Source organism: Anneissia japonica, unplaced genomic scaffold (assembly GCF_011630105.1).
Source record: "Anneissia japonica isolate Jap-2015-1 unplaced genomic scaffold, ASM1163010v1 scaffold1696_len571195_cov180, whole genome shotgun sequence".
Lineage (NCBI taxonomy): Eukaryota > Metazoa > Echinodermata > Crinoidea > Comatulida > Comatulidae > Anneissia > Anneissia japonica.
In genome coordinates, this window is record NW_022695941.1 from 118,943 (window position 1) to 136,540 (window position 17,598).

At 35.1% G+C, this 17,598-nt stretch overlaps 1 protein-coding gene across 1 annotated transcript in view; it reads right to left on the reverse strand.

Annotated features, from left to right (window-relative positions):
- Window positions 1-678: 678 nt before the first annotated feature.
- The window catches only part of LOC117101655 (fibropellin-1-like), a 26,102-nt gene continuing 9,182 nt past the window's right edge, over window positions 679-17,598 (reverse strand). Inside the window, exons 13-29 of the mRNA XM_033241689.1 lie at window positions 16,943-16,973; window positions 16,519-16,688; window positions 16,224-16,278; window positions 14,953-15,177; window positions 13,752-13,982; window positions 13,138-13,251; window positions 12,738-12,854; window positions 11,747-11,980; window positions 10,929-11,207; window positions 10,434-10,508; window positions 9,450-9,578; window positions 8,722-8,841; window positions 8,246-8,377; window positions 3,353-3,478; window positions 2,656-2,781; window positions 1,876-1,998; window positions 679-1,433 (exon numbers count right to left, since the gene is read on the reverse strand). Of these exons, the coding sequence (XP_033097580.1) occupies window positions 1,315-1,433; window positions 1,876-1,998; window positions 2,656-2,781; window positions 3,353-3,478; window positions 8,246-8,377; window positions 8,722-8,841; window positions 9,450-9,578; window positions 10,434-10,508; window positions 10,929-11,207; window positions 11,747-11,980; window positions 12,738-12,854; window positions 13,138-13,251; window positions 13,752-13,982; window positions 14,953-15,177; window positions 16,224-16,278; window positions 16,519-16,688; window positions 16,943-16,973 (2,406 nt within the window). The 3' untranslated portion in view covers window positions 679-1,314. The remainder of the gene's footprint in view (window positions 1,434-1,875; window positions 1,999-2,655; window positions 2,782-3,352; window positions 3,479-8,245; window positions 8,378-8,721; window positions 8,842-9,449; window positions 9,579-10,433; window positions 10,509-10,928; window positions 11,208-11,746; window positions 11,981-12,737; window positions 12,855-13,137; window positions 13,252-13,751; window positions 13,983-14,952; window positions 15,178-16,223; window positions 16,279-16,518; window positions 16,689-16,942; window positions 16,974-17,598) is intronic.

Consider the following 17,598-nt stretch of genomic DNA (forward strand, 5'->3'; position numbering starts at 1 on the left):
TGGTGATGATGGTGGTGGTGATGGTGGTACTGGGTGTTGGTGATGGTAGTGATGGCGATAGCTGTAATTATAGCCAATAACGTGATTTTTCCTTTGAAATTACTCACCCCCACCCCATATACTAGGTTGTTTCATGCTAAATGATAGGTTTTTAAGTAAGCCTACGAGACAGGATGAACATACACCACCATCTTGCTAAGCAATCAACTGAGGTCCCCTGCTTCGAAGAATTTAAACATTCCTCCTTCTAATTAAATAGCTGAGAGAATGAAGTATGTACAGAACAAAGTACATGATGATAATAATATCGGCAATGGTTGAAAGCAAGCATGCAATGCAGATTGCAGTACGGAGTTTTCGTAAGCTTACGAAAACGATAAAAATACGTTTACGTCATCAAATGTTTAGACAGCCCTTTACCTACAGTAGCATATCAGTCACAACTTAGGCAATTCATGCCGTTTTGCATGAATCAATAATCATAGCTCGTATTGCATATTGTCAAAAATGTTTAAGGCTGACGATAACGATTATAATGGCGTATTCGTATTCCGCTCTCGTTTTCGTGAGGTTGTGAAATCTCCCTATTAATAAATGACAAGGGAAACATGCTTATACGTATCAAAACAATGCCAGATCACCGATGTTTTATGTACAAATTTTACAGCGGATTCAGGATTAGGATTTACATTATTTATTTTTATTACTTTTATTTTGATTATAACAACATAGTAGTATATAATAATATTTTGCGGGACACCTTGTGGATATAGTTCTGTAAATAACTGGTGATATTTTCTCGAACTGCTAATATTATAATATAAATCACATCTTTCGATTGTATTTAATGTTGTTAGTAAATACCCATCTGCCACTTATTAATTGATTCTATAATTCGAATAAATAACATGAATACCCATACGCAATTCAGCCTTGTTGCTGCTATGTATGTTTTTTATATTGAATTTTGAATTTTGAATATATTTACCTCAAATACCATTGACAGAACATTTCAGTATCTATTATGCAAACATCTAAACAAATCTAAGTTCTTGTCTAGTAACACTAAGTTTTAATGTGATATTTATCGAATAAAGCCTATAAAAGTTAATACATTTCCTTATCAAAGATCAAAATTTTGATACAGATGTTGACACGTTAAGTAATACGGTAGTGTTTTATAAATAGCTGATATATTAAGCTTTGTCCAGATTTTACAAATTTTCTCCGACAAAAAACTGGTGTATGCCCATATATAGGCCTAGTCATGATGTGCTTATGATGTGATGTCATCATGGTCATATTTAGACTAAACTACTGATCGCAGTTATATCCTGAAAATCCTTGTATGCATTGACAGAAATACGCATTCCCAGAGGGTACGCAGTTCCCTCCATTTGCACAAGGGTTTGGCGAGCAAGAGAACGACAGTCCTGAAAAAAAGCAGTAGAATTAAAAATCGCTGGTGGATGTAGAAATGGTAAATAAACTGCGAACATATTTTGTTCAGGAAAATAGCATGAACCATGGAGAAAATATATTAATATATTTCTCCATGCATGAACTAATAGACATAATATTATTATTATTATTATTATTATTATTATTATTATTATTATTATTATTATTATTATTATTCTCATTATTATTATTATTATTATTATTATTATTATTATTATTACTACTACTACTATTATTATTATTACTATTATTATTATTATTATTATTATGCATTCTATTGATACAAATACTATATGCAACTTTAATACTATATAACTTTAACCCGTATTCGCGTGTAATAAAGGCATACCAAAAGTGTAATGTTATGCTACTGTATACTAATATATGCGAAAATTTCATTGTTTATAGGCCTACCTGGATTGAAGGTTTCACAATTAGTTCCTTCGTAGCCGATCGTGCATGTACACATGTAGGTGCCTCCACTAATCGCACAAGCTGCTCCATTTTGGCACGGACTGTTGGAACAAGGATCGGCACCTGTGCAAAAAACATTAATACAATTTACATTTAAACCTATATGCTTCTTTAGATACACGGATAGTGCAATTTATGATTTGAAAATCATTAACGAATTTCTATGTCAAAGAACGCCACACCGGTATTTATTCAACTTACACAAAGAGGCTCTCAAAAACTAAGCAACATAAAAAAAGACATTTAAAAAAGTGATGCTTAACTAGATTCCAAATATTTCAAACATAAACTGATTAAAAAGACACACTTGAAGACACAATGAAAGCTTGAAACACAATAATGAACACAGATTGCTATGAAAAATTTAACTATGCTAAGGTTTTTTCTATAGTTTAATTTTGAAAGGGTAAAATGAGTATTTTGATATACAGTATAATAAAAAAATAAAAATAATAATTGAAACAGAAAAGCCCTTTGTAGATACTTTCAGTAGGCTATTTCTCTAGGTAGATTAAAGAGAAATTCTCTACCTGATAACCATTGGCCTATTTCTGGTAACCAGCTGACCTAGTGAAATCAGTGGCGTACCGTATCTGTGAATCTTGAAATAGTAATGGAGTGAGGGCTGATGGGTCACGAGGATGAAGTGGGGGCTCGACGATTAGGTGAGGGGGCGCTAGTGCGCAAAGTTCCGTGATTTGAGACGATATGCAAATTTACCCGAATCTACGAATGTTTCGCATCTGCTCCCATTAAACTGTGCTGTACAAGAACAAGCGTACCACGTGCCCGAAGGCGCACATGTTCCTCCGTTTAAGCAAGGACTTGTAGAGCAAACTCCCGAATCTAAATGTAATCAACCACATTTGACATTAAGAGATTTGTTGCATATATGTGATTGATGAATATCGACATGAGTGACAATAATAAATTGGTGGTGGGAATGGAATACAGTATCTTATTATCATCAGTGTATGGATAAGTTATCAATCTTTACAGAAAGGCTGTTTGTGTTGACACAGCTGGAATACTAAAATTATTTCCTCGCACATTAATTATATACGAGGAAATTATAAAAGAATTATGAACAAATTAATACGATATATTGTATGCTCTCAGTAGGGTGTAAATGTTGCAGACTGAACATTCAAACACCCAGAAAAAAATAAATATTTCCTATATTGTTTACATAGACGCTAATATTTGATGGAATCTGAACTCTTTTGTTGTAATGTATTTAAATTAGTGAAAACCAATATAATTTGATCTTTATCCCCGTGGATGTGGATAATTTCAACTTAGTTAAGCAATTTAATGTTTTAATTCGATTAAAGCGGATTTTTTTATATAGATTGTATCATAGGCATACATTTAAGCAAATAAAAAGGAATACCGTAATAAAATATTGCATGCTTACCGGGGGGCGTAAATGTTTGGCAGTTACTTCCTGAGTAGTACATTGGACAGTCGCACATGTAGCTAATTGAGTCAACCGACGTACATACGCCACCATTTATACATGGATTGCTATCACAGGGTAATGCTGGAATCGTAAATAAAAGTATAAGCATAGAGATACAATTATAATAATTTATATAATCACAACATTAACGGGATACGGTAACGCTTTTAATGTGCTTGTTATTTTTATTTAAATTCTAAGTATATTTATTAAAATTTATTAAAAAGTTTGATAAATGCATTTTTTTTAAATGGCCAGTGGCCTTGACATTTTAGACAGACCAATCGGAGCAATTAATTTTGTTGTCCAAACATATAAAATTCATTTTTCCGGCAAAACTGAAGGGGGAACTGGGGTCAAGAAAATTGTTTGGGGGAGGGAAAAAATGCCCCACCCGTAGCGCCACCACTGACGGTAGTTTTGAAATTATAAAAACTTCTTTGCTTACAATGAATGATGATAAATAACAATTATTTTTACTACTATTATAACAAATATTAGTAATAAGTAACCTCGATTTGATGTTGACAAATATTATGATGATGATAATATGATGATAATTATGACGATGATGATGATAATAAAAATGATGGATGTTAAGAAGCCGATGTTGCTGACAGTAATGTTGATGATAACAAGTAGAGTGATAAACATAGCACGAGTGATGTCGATCAGATGAAGTTGTGTCAGGTTATGTAGCCTGGGTGTAGTAGGAAATTAGCGGGAAAAAAGTAAAGGAAAATTTATTTTTGGTTTTTCTGAATCAGTATATCATATAGTGCCTCAGAAAAAAAAATCCCCATTCTTAGAGCTTGGGCAACATTTTTTATAGCACTTTGAAATTTTGACATGAAATATCCTATTTTGGACTAATTAAGACGGGGGTAGGGGAAATAAATGTATGTTTTTAGTCACTTTATACATATGCTATGTATATCAAATGTAACTAGAAATTGGCTAAATAGTTACTCTTCACTCTGGTTAAAAAATTTAATCGGAATGATGACGCCATCACAAAAAATTCCAAGATGGCTGCCATTTTGGCGGTAAAACATCTTTATAATGTAAAATTAACTTTATTGTTATCAGAGAAATTTCAAAACAACGTTATACATACAAAAATAAAATAAAACATATATATATACATACATATATATAACTATAAATATATATATATATTATATATATAATAATCATTATCAGAATACAAACCCACTGGAAAAAGAAATAGCGAAATTTTGCTCTGAAAGACCCAACAATTCAATTTCTGGACTTGGATCGGCGTAAATTGAAAAAACTATGGCATTATTTTAGTCACTTCTAGTTTTGTTATAAATGTTAACTAAATTACCGTACTCTTTACTGTCTTTATCAAATTTGAAGATTGAAATGATCATAATGCCAATTTCCAAGAGGGCGTTTATCTTGGCGGGGAAAATGGTTATTTTTGTAAAATTATTATTATTCTCAAAGTATAAAATACAATCTTATCAAAGCAATGTACACATATAGAATATATATAAATATCATTATTTTAATAGTAGTATTATGCTTATTTATTATTGTTGAAATCATTATTAGCATTATTATATTATATATTACTATATTGTATTCTTTTTATTTTAGAATTATATTTTATTATTGAAATGAATTACATTGTTGGTACTGTTATATAATAACATTATTTATATTTTTATTACCACTATTGATCATCAATCATTACAGTATTATCATCATCCGTCATCATCATCCTCATATTCGTCATCGTCATCATCATTCTCATTGTTGTCTAATCATCATAATCATACTTACTGTCATCGATCGTTGTAATCATCACCATCATCATCACATCATACTCATCCATCGTCACCGTCCTCATCTTCATCACGTCATCATCAATCATCTATCGCCGTTATCATCATTCCCATAATGTTCATCCTCCTCATCTTTCATCATTTTCTTTATCATCATCCTCATCATCATATTCATCCTCATTCAACATCATCCTCGTCATCATCAATGGCGTAGCCAGCTATTTGCACAGTTGGGACAGTCCCACACCGTTTTTCTAATGGGTCCACAAAAAAATGGGTCCACATTTTAAAAATGGGTCCAAATTATGCAATTTTATGCATAAAATGGATCCATATTTCTCGTATTTAGCTAAAAATGGGTAAATGGTCCACATTGTTTAAATTTACACGTAAAGTTGGTCCATCATCCATTATCGTCACCCTCATCACCATCCTCACCAATAATCGTTATCATCATCACCATCACCTTCATCCTACTAATCATCCTCATCCATCATCATCCTTATCCTCATCCTCATCAACCTCATCCTTATCCTCCTTATCATCACTCATCCATCATTCATCATCATAGTCCTCATTACAATTATCATCTGTCATCATAATCCATCATCATCCTTGTCCCCATTATCATCCTTGTCCGCATCATCATCAACCACATCATCATCCTTATTAATTATAATTATCAATCATCATCCTCATCATGAGGATGATTATGAAGAGGAGGACGACAAGAATGAAGATGAGGATGAGGGGCTGAGGGAATGTTTCTCATCATTCGTCATTATTAACCTCATCAACATCATAATTCTCATCAATCATACTCATCATTATCACGATCATCCTCATCAACAACCATTATCATCAATCATAATCATCATCATCATCCTTATTTTCATCATCATCATCAAACTCACCATCCTAATCCTCCTCCTTATTATCATCATTATCCTCACCATCCTTATCAGCATCATTTTCTTTCTCATCATCATCAATCATCATCTACCTCATCATCTTCCTTACTTTTCAACCGCATCATCCTCATCCTCCTCATCATCATTCTTATATTCATCACCATAATCATAATCATCATTACCATCATCCTCATTATTATCGTCATCCTCATCATCATCCTGATTACTGTCATCATCATCATCATCATCATTACCTTCATCATTTTCATCATTATCCAAAACATTTTCTTCCTCATCATCATCCATCATCAATCCTCATCTACCTCATCATCTTCCTTATTTATCAACCGCATCATCCTCATCCTCCTTATCATCATTCTTATCTTCATCACCATAATCATCATTACCATCATCCTCATTATTATCATCATCATCATCATTACCATCATCATTTTCATCATTATCCTCTTCATCATCATCATGAGGATGATGATGATGGTGAAGAGGATGAGAATGAAGATGATGACGATGGTGAGGATAAGAGGGATGATTCTCATCATTCTTCATCATCCTCATCCTCATCATTCTCATCAATCATTTTCTATCATTCTCATCACAATCATCACAATCATTATCATCAACAACCATCAATCATAATCACCATCATCTTCTTCCTCACCATCATCCTCATCGTCTTTCTTCTCCTCCTCATCATTAACATCCTCCTTATAATGGGGATTATAATGAGGATGGGAATGACAATGAGGAAGATGATGATGATAATAATAATAATGATATCAGTATAGTAAGAATAACAGTACTAACGCTAATATTAATGTAAATTATAAACTATAATTTTTTAAAAACGCATAAGAATAATGATATACTATGTTAATAATATTATAAAGTAAGAACATAATAGTATAATAATGACAATGAAGAAAAATGTAGTGTACAAAGATTAAATTTAAATAGGTTAACATTTCCTTTAATTTTGATTGTCGTAGTCTTGGAATTTGGTGTGTTGACGTCATCATTCCAAATTTGCTTGGGAGGTGGGAATTCACGTCAGACAGGCCTAGACTCCCATCGTCCGATGCTACCACACCACAAATAATGATTTGCTTATCCGTAAAAAAATTATATTTTGGTTTAAAAGCAAAATTTTGGGCCATACTAAGCTAAAAAAAACAAAAAACTCTCCCATAAGCCCAGGGATGTTTTTTTTTCCGGGACTCTGACCGAGGGTCTAGTCGGCCCTGTGTTTGGACCCACCCCCATCAGATCCCCTTTGGCCACCACTGAACGACTATAATGGGTAACTATTTAACTAAGGTCCTGTCAGTTTTCACAGTTATAGAAAAAAAAAACCTAAAAGTGACTAAAAACATAAACATGTTTCCCATACCCCGATCCAAAAATTGGTATTTTAAAGCAAAATTTCACTATTTCGTTTTTTCGTTGGGTTAACTTTGTAATAGTTATATATATATATATATATATATATATATATATATATATGGGGTTTGTTTTATTCCTGTATGTATAATATTGTATTGGGATTATATTGTACTTTGATAACAATAAAAATATTTTTACATTAAAAACATAGTTTTCCCCACCATAATGGACGCCATTTTGGAATTTGTCATGATGACGTCATCATTCCGATCAAATTTTTTAATGAGAATGTTGAATAACTATATAGCCAAGTTGTTGTTACATTTCATATCCACAGTATATGTAAAAGTGACCAAAAACATAAATTTATTTCCCCTACCCCCATCCTAAATAGTTTAAAATAGGGCATTTTAGGCCAAAATTTCAAAGTGCTGTAAAAAAAATTGCCCAAGCCCTAGGCATGGGGATTTTTTTTTTCTGACACACTATAGGGTATGCTGATTCAGAAAAACCAAAAATTAATTTTCCTTTACTTTTTTCCCGCTAAAGTTCATTTCAGTAGTTTTACAACCAGGCTAATGATGATGACGACGATAATAATGATGATAATGAATGATAATGATGGTGATGGTACCGGTGAAGGTGATGACGACGATTGCAATAATGAGGTGAATATTATGATTAGATTAATTGGTATGAGCATCTATCGACGAATTACTTACTCGTCGGTGTGTAAATTTCACAAACCGTTCCCGAATAGTACTGAAGGCATGTACATGTAAACGAGGCTGTGTCAATATTTTGACAAACTCCTCCGTTCAAACATGGAGCAGAGCTACATGGCATTGATCCATCTGTAACAAACCATTAAATTATATTAAAATAGGAATGGATCTTTCCTGAGTGTCAATCAAACTTAGCAACTGACCAATCAGAACAGGGCCAGGAATACGCTTGCGTCTTTAACAACCACACGATTGTTGTCCCACCTACGCACGTGTTTGCGTATGTTGTAACACCGTCGTTTTATGGAACCTTAGCAACAATATCCAAGGGGCGGGGCTTAGTGTACTTCAGGAATGATTTTATTCATTCAGTTTTTCGCTTCTTCTATAGACAAGAGAAATCATTTAAAACATTATAACATGTAAACATTATAAAGGTAACAAGTAATATTATAAATGTCACATGAGAATACCTCCACCGGTTTCACAATCGTAGCCCATGTAGTCTGCAAGACATTGACAGATGTACCACGTGCCTGATGTTTGGCAAGTTCCACCATTCATGCAAGGGGCCCTTGAACATTCCCCAGCGGCTACAAAACAAAAATTATATAACTTTAATTAGTATTTATATGCATTTTATTTATTTTTTTCAACTATAGGCCTATTCCGTTCTTGTACATTGAGGACGGATATATTATTTTAGTCTTGTATATGAATAACTACATAGGCTATTTATGATTTCAAAAATCTATTTGACATTGATAAAGTATTGATATATAAAAACAAAAATTACTATACTGGATTATCACCCGGGGTCAATCATCGAAAGAAAAAAAAATGCCTTCCAGAGACTATTTTTAATTTTTTTTAAATATATTTCAACAATATTCGAAGAGGGTAACCCTTCCAACTCCTTCGAAAGGAAGCTGATATTCAGGGCCCTCTTTGGTAAAAAATAAAACCTCATACATTAATCCAAAATAGGCCGATAAGTAGAACAAGAGTATACGTGAACTGTGAAAGATTTATGATAAGCCTAATATAAATTGAGTAAATATATATAACAAAAGTATGATAAAAAAAAAATACAATACACAATGCTGAATTAAGACTACAAATACTTATACTACGACTCGAGTTTAGATGTTAAACCTTTGCATAATATAGAATAATTTAAGGTTTGGTGCGAAGTGGTTACTTGGTGGGGTATAAGTTTCACAGTTTGTTCCTGAATAATTCACAGGACACGTGCATGTGTATGATGTCGTATCAACGTTGGTACACAAGCCTCCATTAATGCACGGGTTGTTGCTACACGGCTGCGGAACTTTAAATTAACAATATCAAAGTTTGAAATTATGGAATGGTGATTAAATATTTCGGAAAAGTGATTATTGAAAAATAAATTCAAAGCGTAAAAAAAAAAGTTAGGAAGACTTCTGCGTCCAATTTTTGGAAATCCAAGTATTCTATGACGTTTGATAATGTCTGAATTAAAGAGTCAATTTATCAATTTAAATAATCGGCAGTATTTTACATCAAAGATGTATAATGAGATATCCGACTGTCCACACCAATAGTTATTTTTGTTTATTTGTTCCTGCCGGAATTAGGATTTTATAATTTTTAAGAATTTTCGGGTTGTATCTGTATTGCCTCTGATGTTTTGTAAATTTTTTAATGCGAGCTTAGAGCTACCTTTCACGAAGAATTAATTGAAGTTTGATATTGACTTACGATTTGGATCTGGATCAATAATTGACCAAATCTCCACACAGAGGCATTGCGTCAATGGGGTTTGATTTATGTGTGTACACATCGGGAGTGCCCATTTTCTTCCCCTTTCGTGTTCGTGGTTGGTTTAATGGCATTTTTGGCCGCCGTCTCACTTTATTACTCGAATGGCTTGTTTGGTTATTGTATGATTTTTTTGTTTATTTATCTTTAAAATTTTATTAAGATTCCTTGAGACAATTTTATTGTGGAAGGCACTCTACAAATATCCTACCATGACCATACCGTCACTTATTGGTACCCTGAATGCTTCTCAGTTTTAATATTTTTAATCTCTTAACTAAATGATTTAACCCTTGGTTTGTTATTTGTTTTGGCTGCGGCCAGGTTAGTGGACATTTATTCTAAAAATGATAATTAAAATACATACTTTGATTTATATACTTACTATCTTGACAATTATTTCCGCCAAATCCTTCAGCACATGTACATATGTACGTCTGTCTCTTATACACATCTGTACCTTTGATCAAAAACACACTTGTTCAGTGACGATTATCACTCAATCAACCAATTAAAATACAGGTTTTCCTCCAATTAAAGGCAACTTTGGGACCGGGGATTCTATGGTCTTTAGCAGATTTGGTGTCTAATTAGAAAAGTGGTCTCTTTAATTGGAGGTGTATTTTAGAGGGATACCTGTATAGGATTTGTGAACCAACCAATCAACAAACTAATTAACCAACAATCAATTAACTGAACAACAATTCTTCTTCTTATCGAATCATTACGTAGCTTTCACACATGGTTAGTCATTTTTTACTGCTGTCGGGGATGGAGAGGATAAATACTGTACACCATTTTGGGGCGTATCTGTATTATATTGCTTCTTATTTGCATGCATGACACTTTATGTACTGAAATTGCATATTGTTTTAAAATGTGAGAAGGGGACCACCTTTAAAAAAAATGGCCTGATAAGACTTACCGGTCTCACAAAATACACCCGTGAAGCCCACCACACATGTGCATACGAATGCAGTGGCGCTGACATCAGTACAAGTTCCTCCATTTAAGCAAAGATTTGTACTGCATGGACTGACGGGTGGTGTTTCACAGTTAATGCCAGCATAGCCAGGTGGACAAACGCAGAAATAACTTCCGGTTACGGAAATACATGTACCTTGATTTTGGCAAGGAAACGTATTGCATCCAGTAAGTGCTATTGAAAAAGACAAGAAGACACAATTGATACTATGGCTACTTATTATTACAGTACAGTGCACGGCGAAAACCTTTGATCAAAAACACACTTGTTCAGTGACGATTATCACTCAATCAACCAATTAAAATACAGGTTTTCCTCCAATTAAAGGCAACTTTGGGACCGGGGATTCTATGGTCTTTAGCAGATTTGGTGTCTAATTAGAAAAGTGGTCTCTTTAATTGGAGGTGTATTTTAGAGGGATACCTGTATAGGATTGGTGAACCAACCAATCAACAAACTAATTAACCAACAATCAATTAACTGAACAACAATTCTTCTTCTTATCGAATCATTACGTAGCTTTCACACATGGTTAGTCATTTTTTACTGCTGTCGGGGATGGAGAGGATAAATACTGTACACCATTTTGGGGCGTATCTGTATTCTATTGCTTCTTATTTGCATGCATGACACTTTATGTACTGAAATTGCATATTGTTTTAAAATGTGAGAAGGGGACCACCTTTAAAAAAAAATGGCCTGATAAGACTTACCGGTCTCACAAAATACACCCGTGAAGCCCACCACACATGTGCATACGAATGCAGTGGCGCTGACATCAGTACAAGTTCCTCCATTTAAGCAAAGATTTGTACTGCATGGACTGACGGGTGGTGTTTCACAGTTAATGCCAGCATAGCCAGGTGGACAAACGCAGAAATAACTTCCGGTTACGGAAATACATGTACCTTGATTTTGGCAAGGAAACATATTGCATCCAATAAGTGCTATTGAAAAAGACAAGAAGACACATTGATACTATGGCTACTTATTATTACAGTACAGTACCTTTGATCAAAAACACACTTGTTCAGTGACGATTATCACTCAATCAACCAATTAAAATACAGGTTTTCCTCCAATTAAAGGCAACTTTGGGACCGGGGATTCTATGGTCTTTAGCAGATTTGGTGTCTAGTTAGAATAGCAGAAAGAGAAAAGTGGTCTCTTTAATTGGAGGTGTATTTTAGAGGGATACCTGTATAGGATCTGAGAACCAACCAATCAACAAACTAATTAACCAACAATCAATTAACTGAACAACAATTCTTCTTCTTATCGAATCACTACGTAGCTTGTGTGTATGATCTTGCTTACGTAGTGTGGTAGAAGGATTCGCAGGTAGGATGGCGACGTAAACGCTCCATCTGTGACCGGACGGGGACTGGAAATGGACCAGTACACCGGGTTAACCCCTACCCTTCCCGAATGATGTACTGGGGTTTTTTAAAGTGCACACGAGCCAATTGTGTACACTGGACCTACGGTTTAGAGTCCTTATCCGAGAAAACTTGTTCCACCACCGAAACCATTAGACGAGCGTGTCGTTCGAACCAACGCCTATATTATGCATAGGCCTATGGCAGTATGTCACGGTTTCCCTGTGCCAACCGACTCGCCGAACAACAATTAAAACAACCAATCAATTTATTGGAAAAAATTTTTATGTAGTGTGCGTTGCCTTGCATTCGGATTGGAAATTACCTGTATCACACCTGTTGCCTGTGAAGTCATTATTGCAGATACACATGGCAGACGCTGTCAGAATATCGAATCTACAAGTTCCACCGTTTAAGCAGTACCCAGTGTTGCACGATGCCGCTAAAAGTTCGCAAGATATGAAGACACGTATTACTTTAGGCCTATAGAATACGATATGCAGTCTCTTATACATTAGATACGGTCATGAACATTTATAAGGACAACTTTTGTAATCCATTATCTATGGTTGCATCCGTTCAAAAATAATTATTAATTTGAATGAAAAGACCGTATGAACAAACATGATGATGCATGTTCGACGAACTTTCGGTATGTTTCAAAAATCAATACAACGAATTTCGTCATCTCATAAAATTAACTGCACTGCTAATTTCAAACTTACGTGTTTCACAGTTAATCCCTACGTAACCGGTAACACACGTGCAGACGTAGCCTGTTGATTGCGGAGTACACACACCATTGACGCATGGCGATGAGCTACAATCGGTGGTAACAGCTGAGGATAAATAAAACTGTGTTAACGTTTATTATAGTGATGGTAAAAATATCGTGTGTAGACATTGCTATTTTGATATAGGTAAATACATATACTGATTGAATATAGCCCTACTGTAAGCCTTACACATATATTTATTATCAACCATTGTAACTTAAACTTGCCAGATGGTGATCAGTGGCGGATCCATATTTTTTTTTTTGCCGGGGTGGTACCTGGATTTATTCCGATGGATTTCGAGCAACGTCTGAAAAACACCCATTTAGTTCTCGTTGGGGATTATCCCCCTCCCCCACCCGTCAGGGACATCGGACCCCGTCGAGCAAATCTTGGCGCCATCCATGTCGTGGTACCCTGAATGCTTCTCAGTTTTAATATTTTTAATCTCTTAACTAAATGATTTAACCCTTGGTTTGTTATTTGTTTTGGCTGCGGCCAGGTTAGTGGACATTTATTCTAAAAATGATAATTAAAATACATACTTTGATTTATATACTTACTATCTTGACAATTATTTCCGCCAAATCCTTCAGCACATGTACATATGTACGTGGCACCGATGGCATTACAGTTTCCTCCATTAAGGCATGGGTTAGGAGTGCATGGGTTCACTGATTCGCAATTCGTACCGTAGTAAAATTGGGGACAACTGCAAATATAGTTCGTCGTACCGAGGTTGGTGCAGGCGCCACCATTCATGCAGGGGTTCTGACCACAAGGGGTTTGATCAACTACAGTGTGTAAACAAAATGGTACCAGATAATAAATGTAACCGATTATAAAAGAGATAGGTAGGGAAAAAATTACACCTAGGCCTATACATGTTTCTCCTGACGCAAATCCAGTTATTGTCTATTCCATCACGACAATAACAATTACTATCAACGCTGCAGTACCCGCTGCTTACTTGGACTCGAATTCAACCCTGGCCATCAGGTGCAAGCTCGGTGGTCTAGAGGTATGATGCCAGGCTAGTGATCGAGAGATCGTGGGTTCGAGTCCCACCCGAGAACAACTTGCGATTTTTTTCGCAATTGTTTTCAAACGTACTGAGTATTCGGTACACTTCCACGTCAGGTAGGGCAAAAATTACACCTATTGATAAGATGATATTACTTTTTTATATACCTACCTACTCATTATTTTAAATAATTGTTTTAAGTAACTAGAGTTATTGATATGTTTATTGGATAAATTATCCTAATATAAAGCTAAAGGTAATCAGGATCAAAACATACCGGTGGTAGAAGAAGACAATGATGATGATGATGATGATGATGATGATGATAATAAGAATAATAAAACACACTTTAAAGCGCCTATTAAAACAGACAAACTGGCTTGTTGAAAGAAATTGAGCTAATTGAAGAGGAAGGCTTTAAGATTAAATATTTTTCAGGGTCAGAGATGATACATGATTGTAATTGCAGAGTCCCAAAATTTATAAGCAGAAAAGGAAAAAGATCAATGATGATGAGTATGATGGTGGTGGTGGTGGTGATGATGATGATGATGATGAATATGACGATGAAGATAAAGATGAGTATGAAGCTGAAGATGAATCTGAAGAGGATGATGATGATAATGATGATGGTGACGACGAGGATGATGGTGATGATAATAATTTTGCTGATAATCACGATGATACTGATGATTTTCTTTCAATCCAGAAACAAGGCTCATACAATTGCAGATTCTTACCTTGTTCACAATTATTTCCGCTGTAGCCAGCAGGACAAATGCACCGATATGCTATTGTTGGAATGCATGTTCCTCCATTAAAACATGGACTTTGAGCACACGGACCAGCTACCTCACAATTGTTACCACTGTAGTCCGGAGTACATAGACAAAAGTACCCGCCGGTTGTCGTCGGAAAACACTGACCACCATTAAGGCAAGGTGCTACGCTGCATCCGTCAGTACCTAGAGATACATTTACTGGTCAGTGGTGGATCCAGGAATTTAAAATAGGGGGTCCTTGGAGTTATTTTGACAGATGTAGGGTCTTGACCACATCTGATCCACGGTTGGGGCTGAGCGAAATTGTATGATTATGGCACAGCTAGATGGCCGGAAATAGCACTCTAAGATTTCAATTTGAATATTATTTTCTTTTTTTTCTTATTTTTTGAATTTTTTATTAACATTTTGTTGATATGTTGTACATTTTCGGAGAAGGCGTAACCATCATTTTCCCGGAGGTTTTTAAATATTCACAAATCTGTACCGTATTTTAATAACTGTTCCCGAGTTTTTCGTCAACATTCAAAAAACTTGTATAACATATCAAAAAATTGTTTTCCTCCGGAGCCTGGCTTTACTTGATCAAGTCTCACACTTGAGCAATTTCAAAGCAAGGTTCCGGTAGTGGTTACTATTCCGACGATTTGAATATATTCTGTCACTGAAAAATAATTGTACAGTACTAAATGCCCCTATGCGCCGCGGTGCATATAGCATTTTAGAGGGGTCTGAAAGGTAATTAGGCCTATTTGAGCAGGGAGCTTAGGCCTCTGGGGTGGAAGGTGCTGATGCTCAACGCGGCCTTTGAGTATCTGCGCATACTTATATGGGGAGCAACACCGCCTCGATGGGATAATTGGTATACGGATTCTGCTTGAAATTCTTCTGGGAATTAATATGGATTTTGTTTATTTTGTGGTGTAATTGACACTGCGCCTTAAGCACCATTGGTGGAGATGTGCGCTTTATAAATCTTATTATTATTATTATTATTACAAAAAAATTTGTTAAAGGTTTATTTGTTTATACGGCTATCTGATTTGTTGCAATAATCAGTGTTCCGATAGTATCTCTAATAACGCCGCGCAGCGCGTTGTGAGTTGGTCATTAGCGAAAATCATGTTCGATGCAGCACTTATCTAAGAGTGCACTTGAGAGAAGCGCAAATTATATGACTTATTATAATAGAATAATAAAAATGTGCCTAGTAATTTTTCGGACATTACCTCCACTAGGATCCACAATATCTATCTCCCAACCTAGGTACCGATGGGTATAACACTGTAAAGACAAACCACATCTTATAAGAAAACAAGAAAAGGTTGTTGTGAACAACAAGGCCTCACTATAACAACTCTCTGGGCCTAGTAATATGCCACTTTACTGACCAATCAAATTAGCATTAACATCATATCATCACTAGAGCCTATATTCAATGGGAGAATTCCGCTCTTGTAGAATGGTGAATTTTATAACATAACTAGCGAGTCAAAAAAGCAGGTTATTTGCACGTGAGCGTACCTGGTAGTATATTTTGTTAGGGGTACTGCTATCAGGTGTGAATTCTAAGGTACCTGAACTTTGAGGTGAAATGCACTGAGATGTCAAGGTGTTGGAGTATTCTAGAAAACTACTGGACTGGGAACTCTGGTCCACTCCTGTAGAGCTCACGTACTGACATAATGAACCGGCTTGAAGGAAAGAGCAAAAGTAGTAACATATTATTTATAAAATATCAACAATGATGGTAATACCAGTAGGCCTACATCTAAACAAAATTGTAAACATGGCGATTAATATTATTAATCCTAAATAACGTAGACCTATAATATTGATGATAATAGGCCTATAGCCTATATTAATTGAAAAAAAAAAGTATCATTAAAAAAAAACGAAGATTGTCAATTGTCCGCATCGGGATTCAAAGAAATACTAGGTAACTTACACACCGGGCCAGCGTATATCACTTGCAATACCTGTTAAAAAGGAATCATATTTTAATAACAATAAAATTTATAAAATATCGTTGATTAGGTCTTAATTTGGTATTAAATAGATTGCACACCGCAGAATTAAACCCTCTCTTCTGTTAGATGCAAGTGGCACAGCAGTAAGGCTTCGAGAATACAGGGGTGACATTAATGGGCCAGGAACCAGGGCCCCCTGTCGGGGAGAGCTCTCTCCCTTAGTCGGTTAAAAAAAACCACAATTAGTTGGGGAGACAGAACTTATGTGTATTTTCTACATATTGGTTGACTCGAATAAGTCGATTAAATAAGCGTTGGAAACCTCTATTTTTTATTTATATTTTTCAGAGACTTCGCCCTTTCGATCACTTTCGAAAGATTTTGAGCGACGCCCAACCATGCCCACTTTGCTCTCGTCGCAGACAGGTCCGACAAATTTAGACATTTAGAAATGCCCCTCAACAACTTTATGTTACAATTTACAAATTGCAACCATGAAGACTCAAAATTTCAGGAGTTGCCCGGCTATGCCATGCAGGTTCCTTGATAAGTGGCCCCCAATAAGAAATGCTGGAATTATATTATTATCATCATCATCATTTACAAATATTATAAATATTATTATTATTATTAT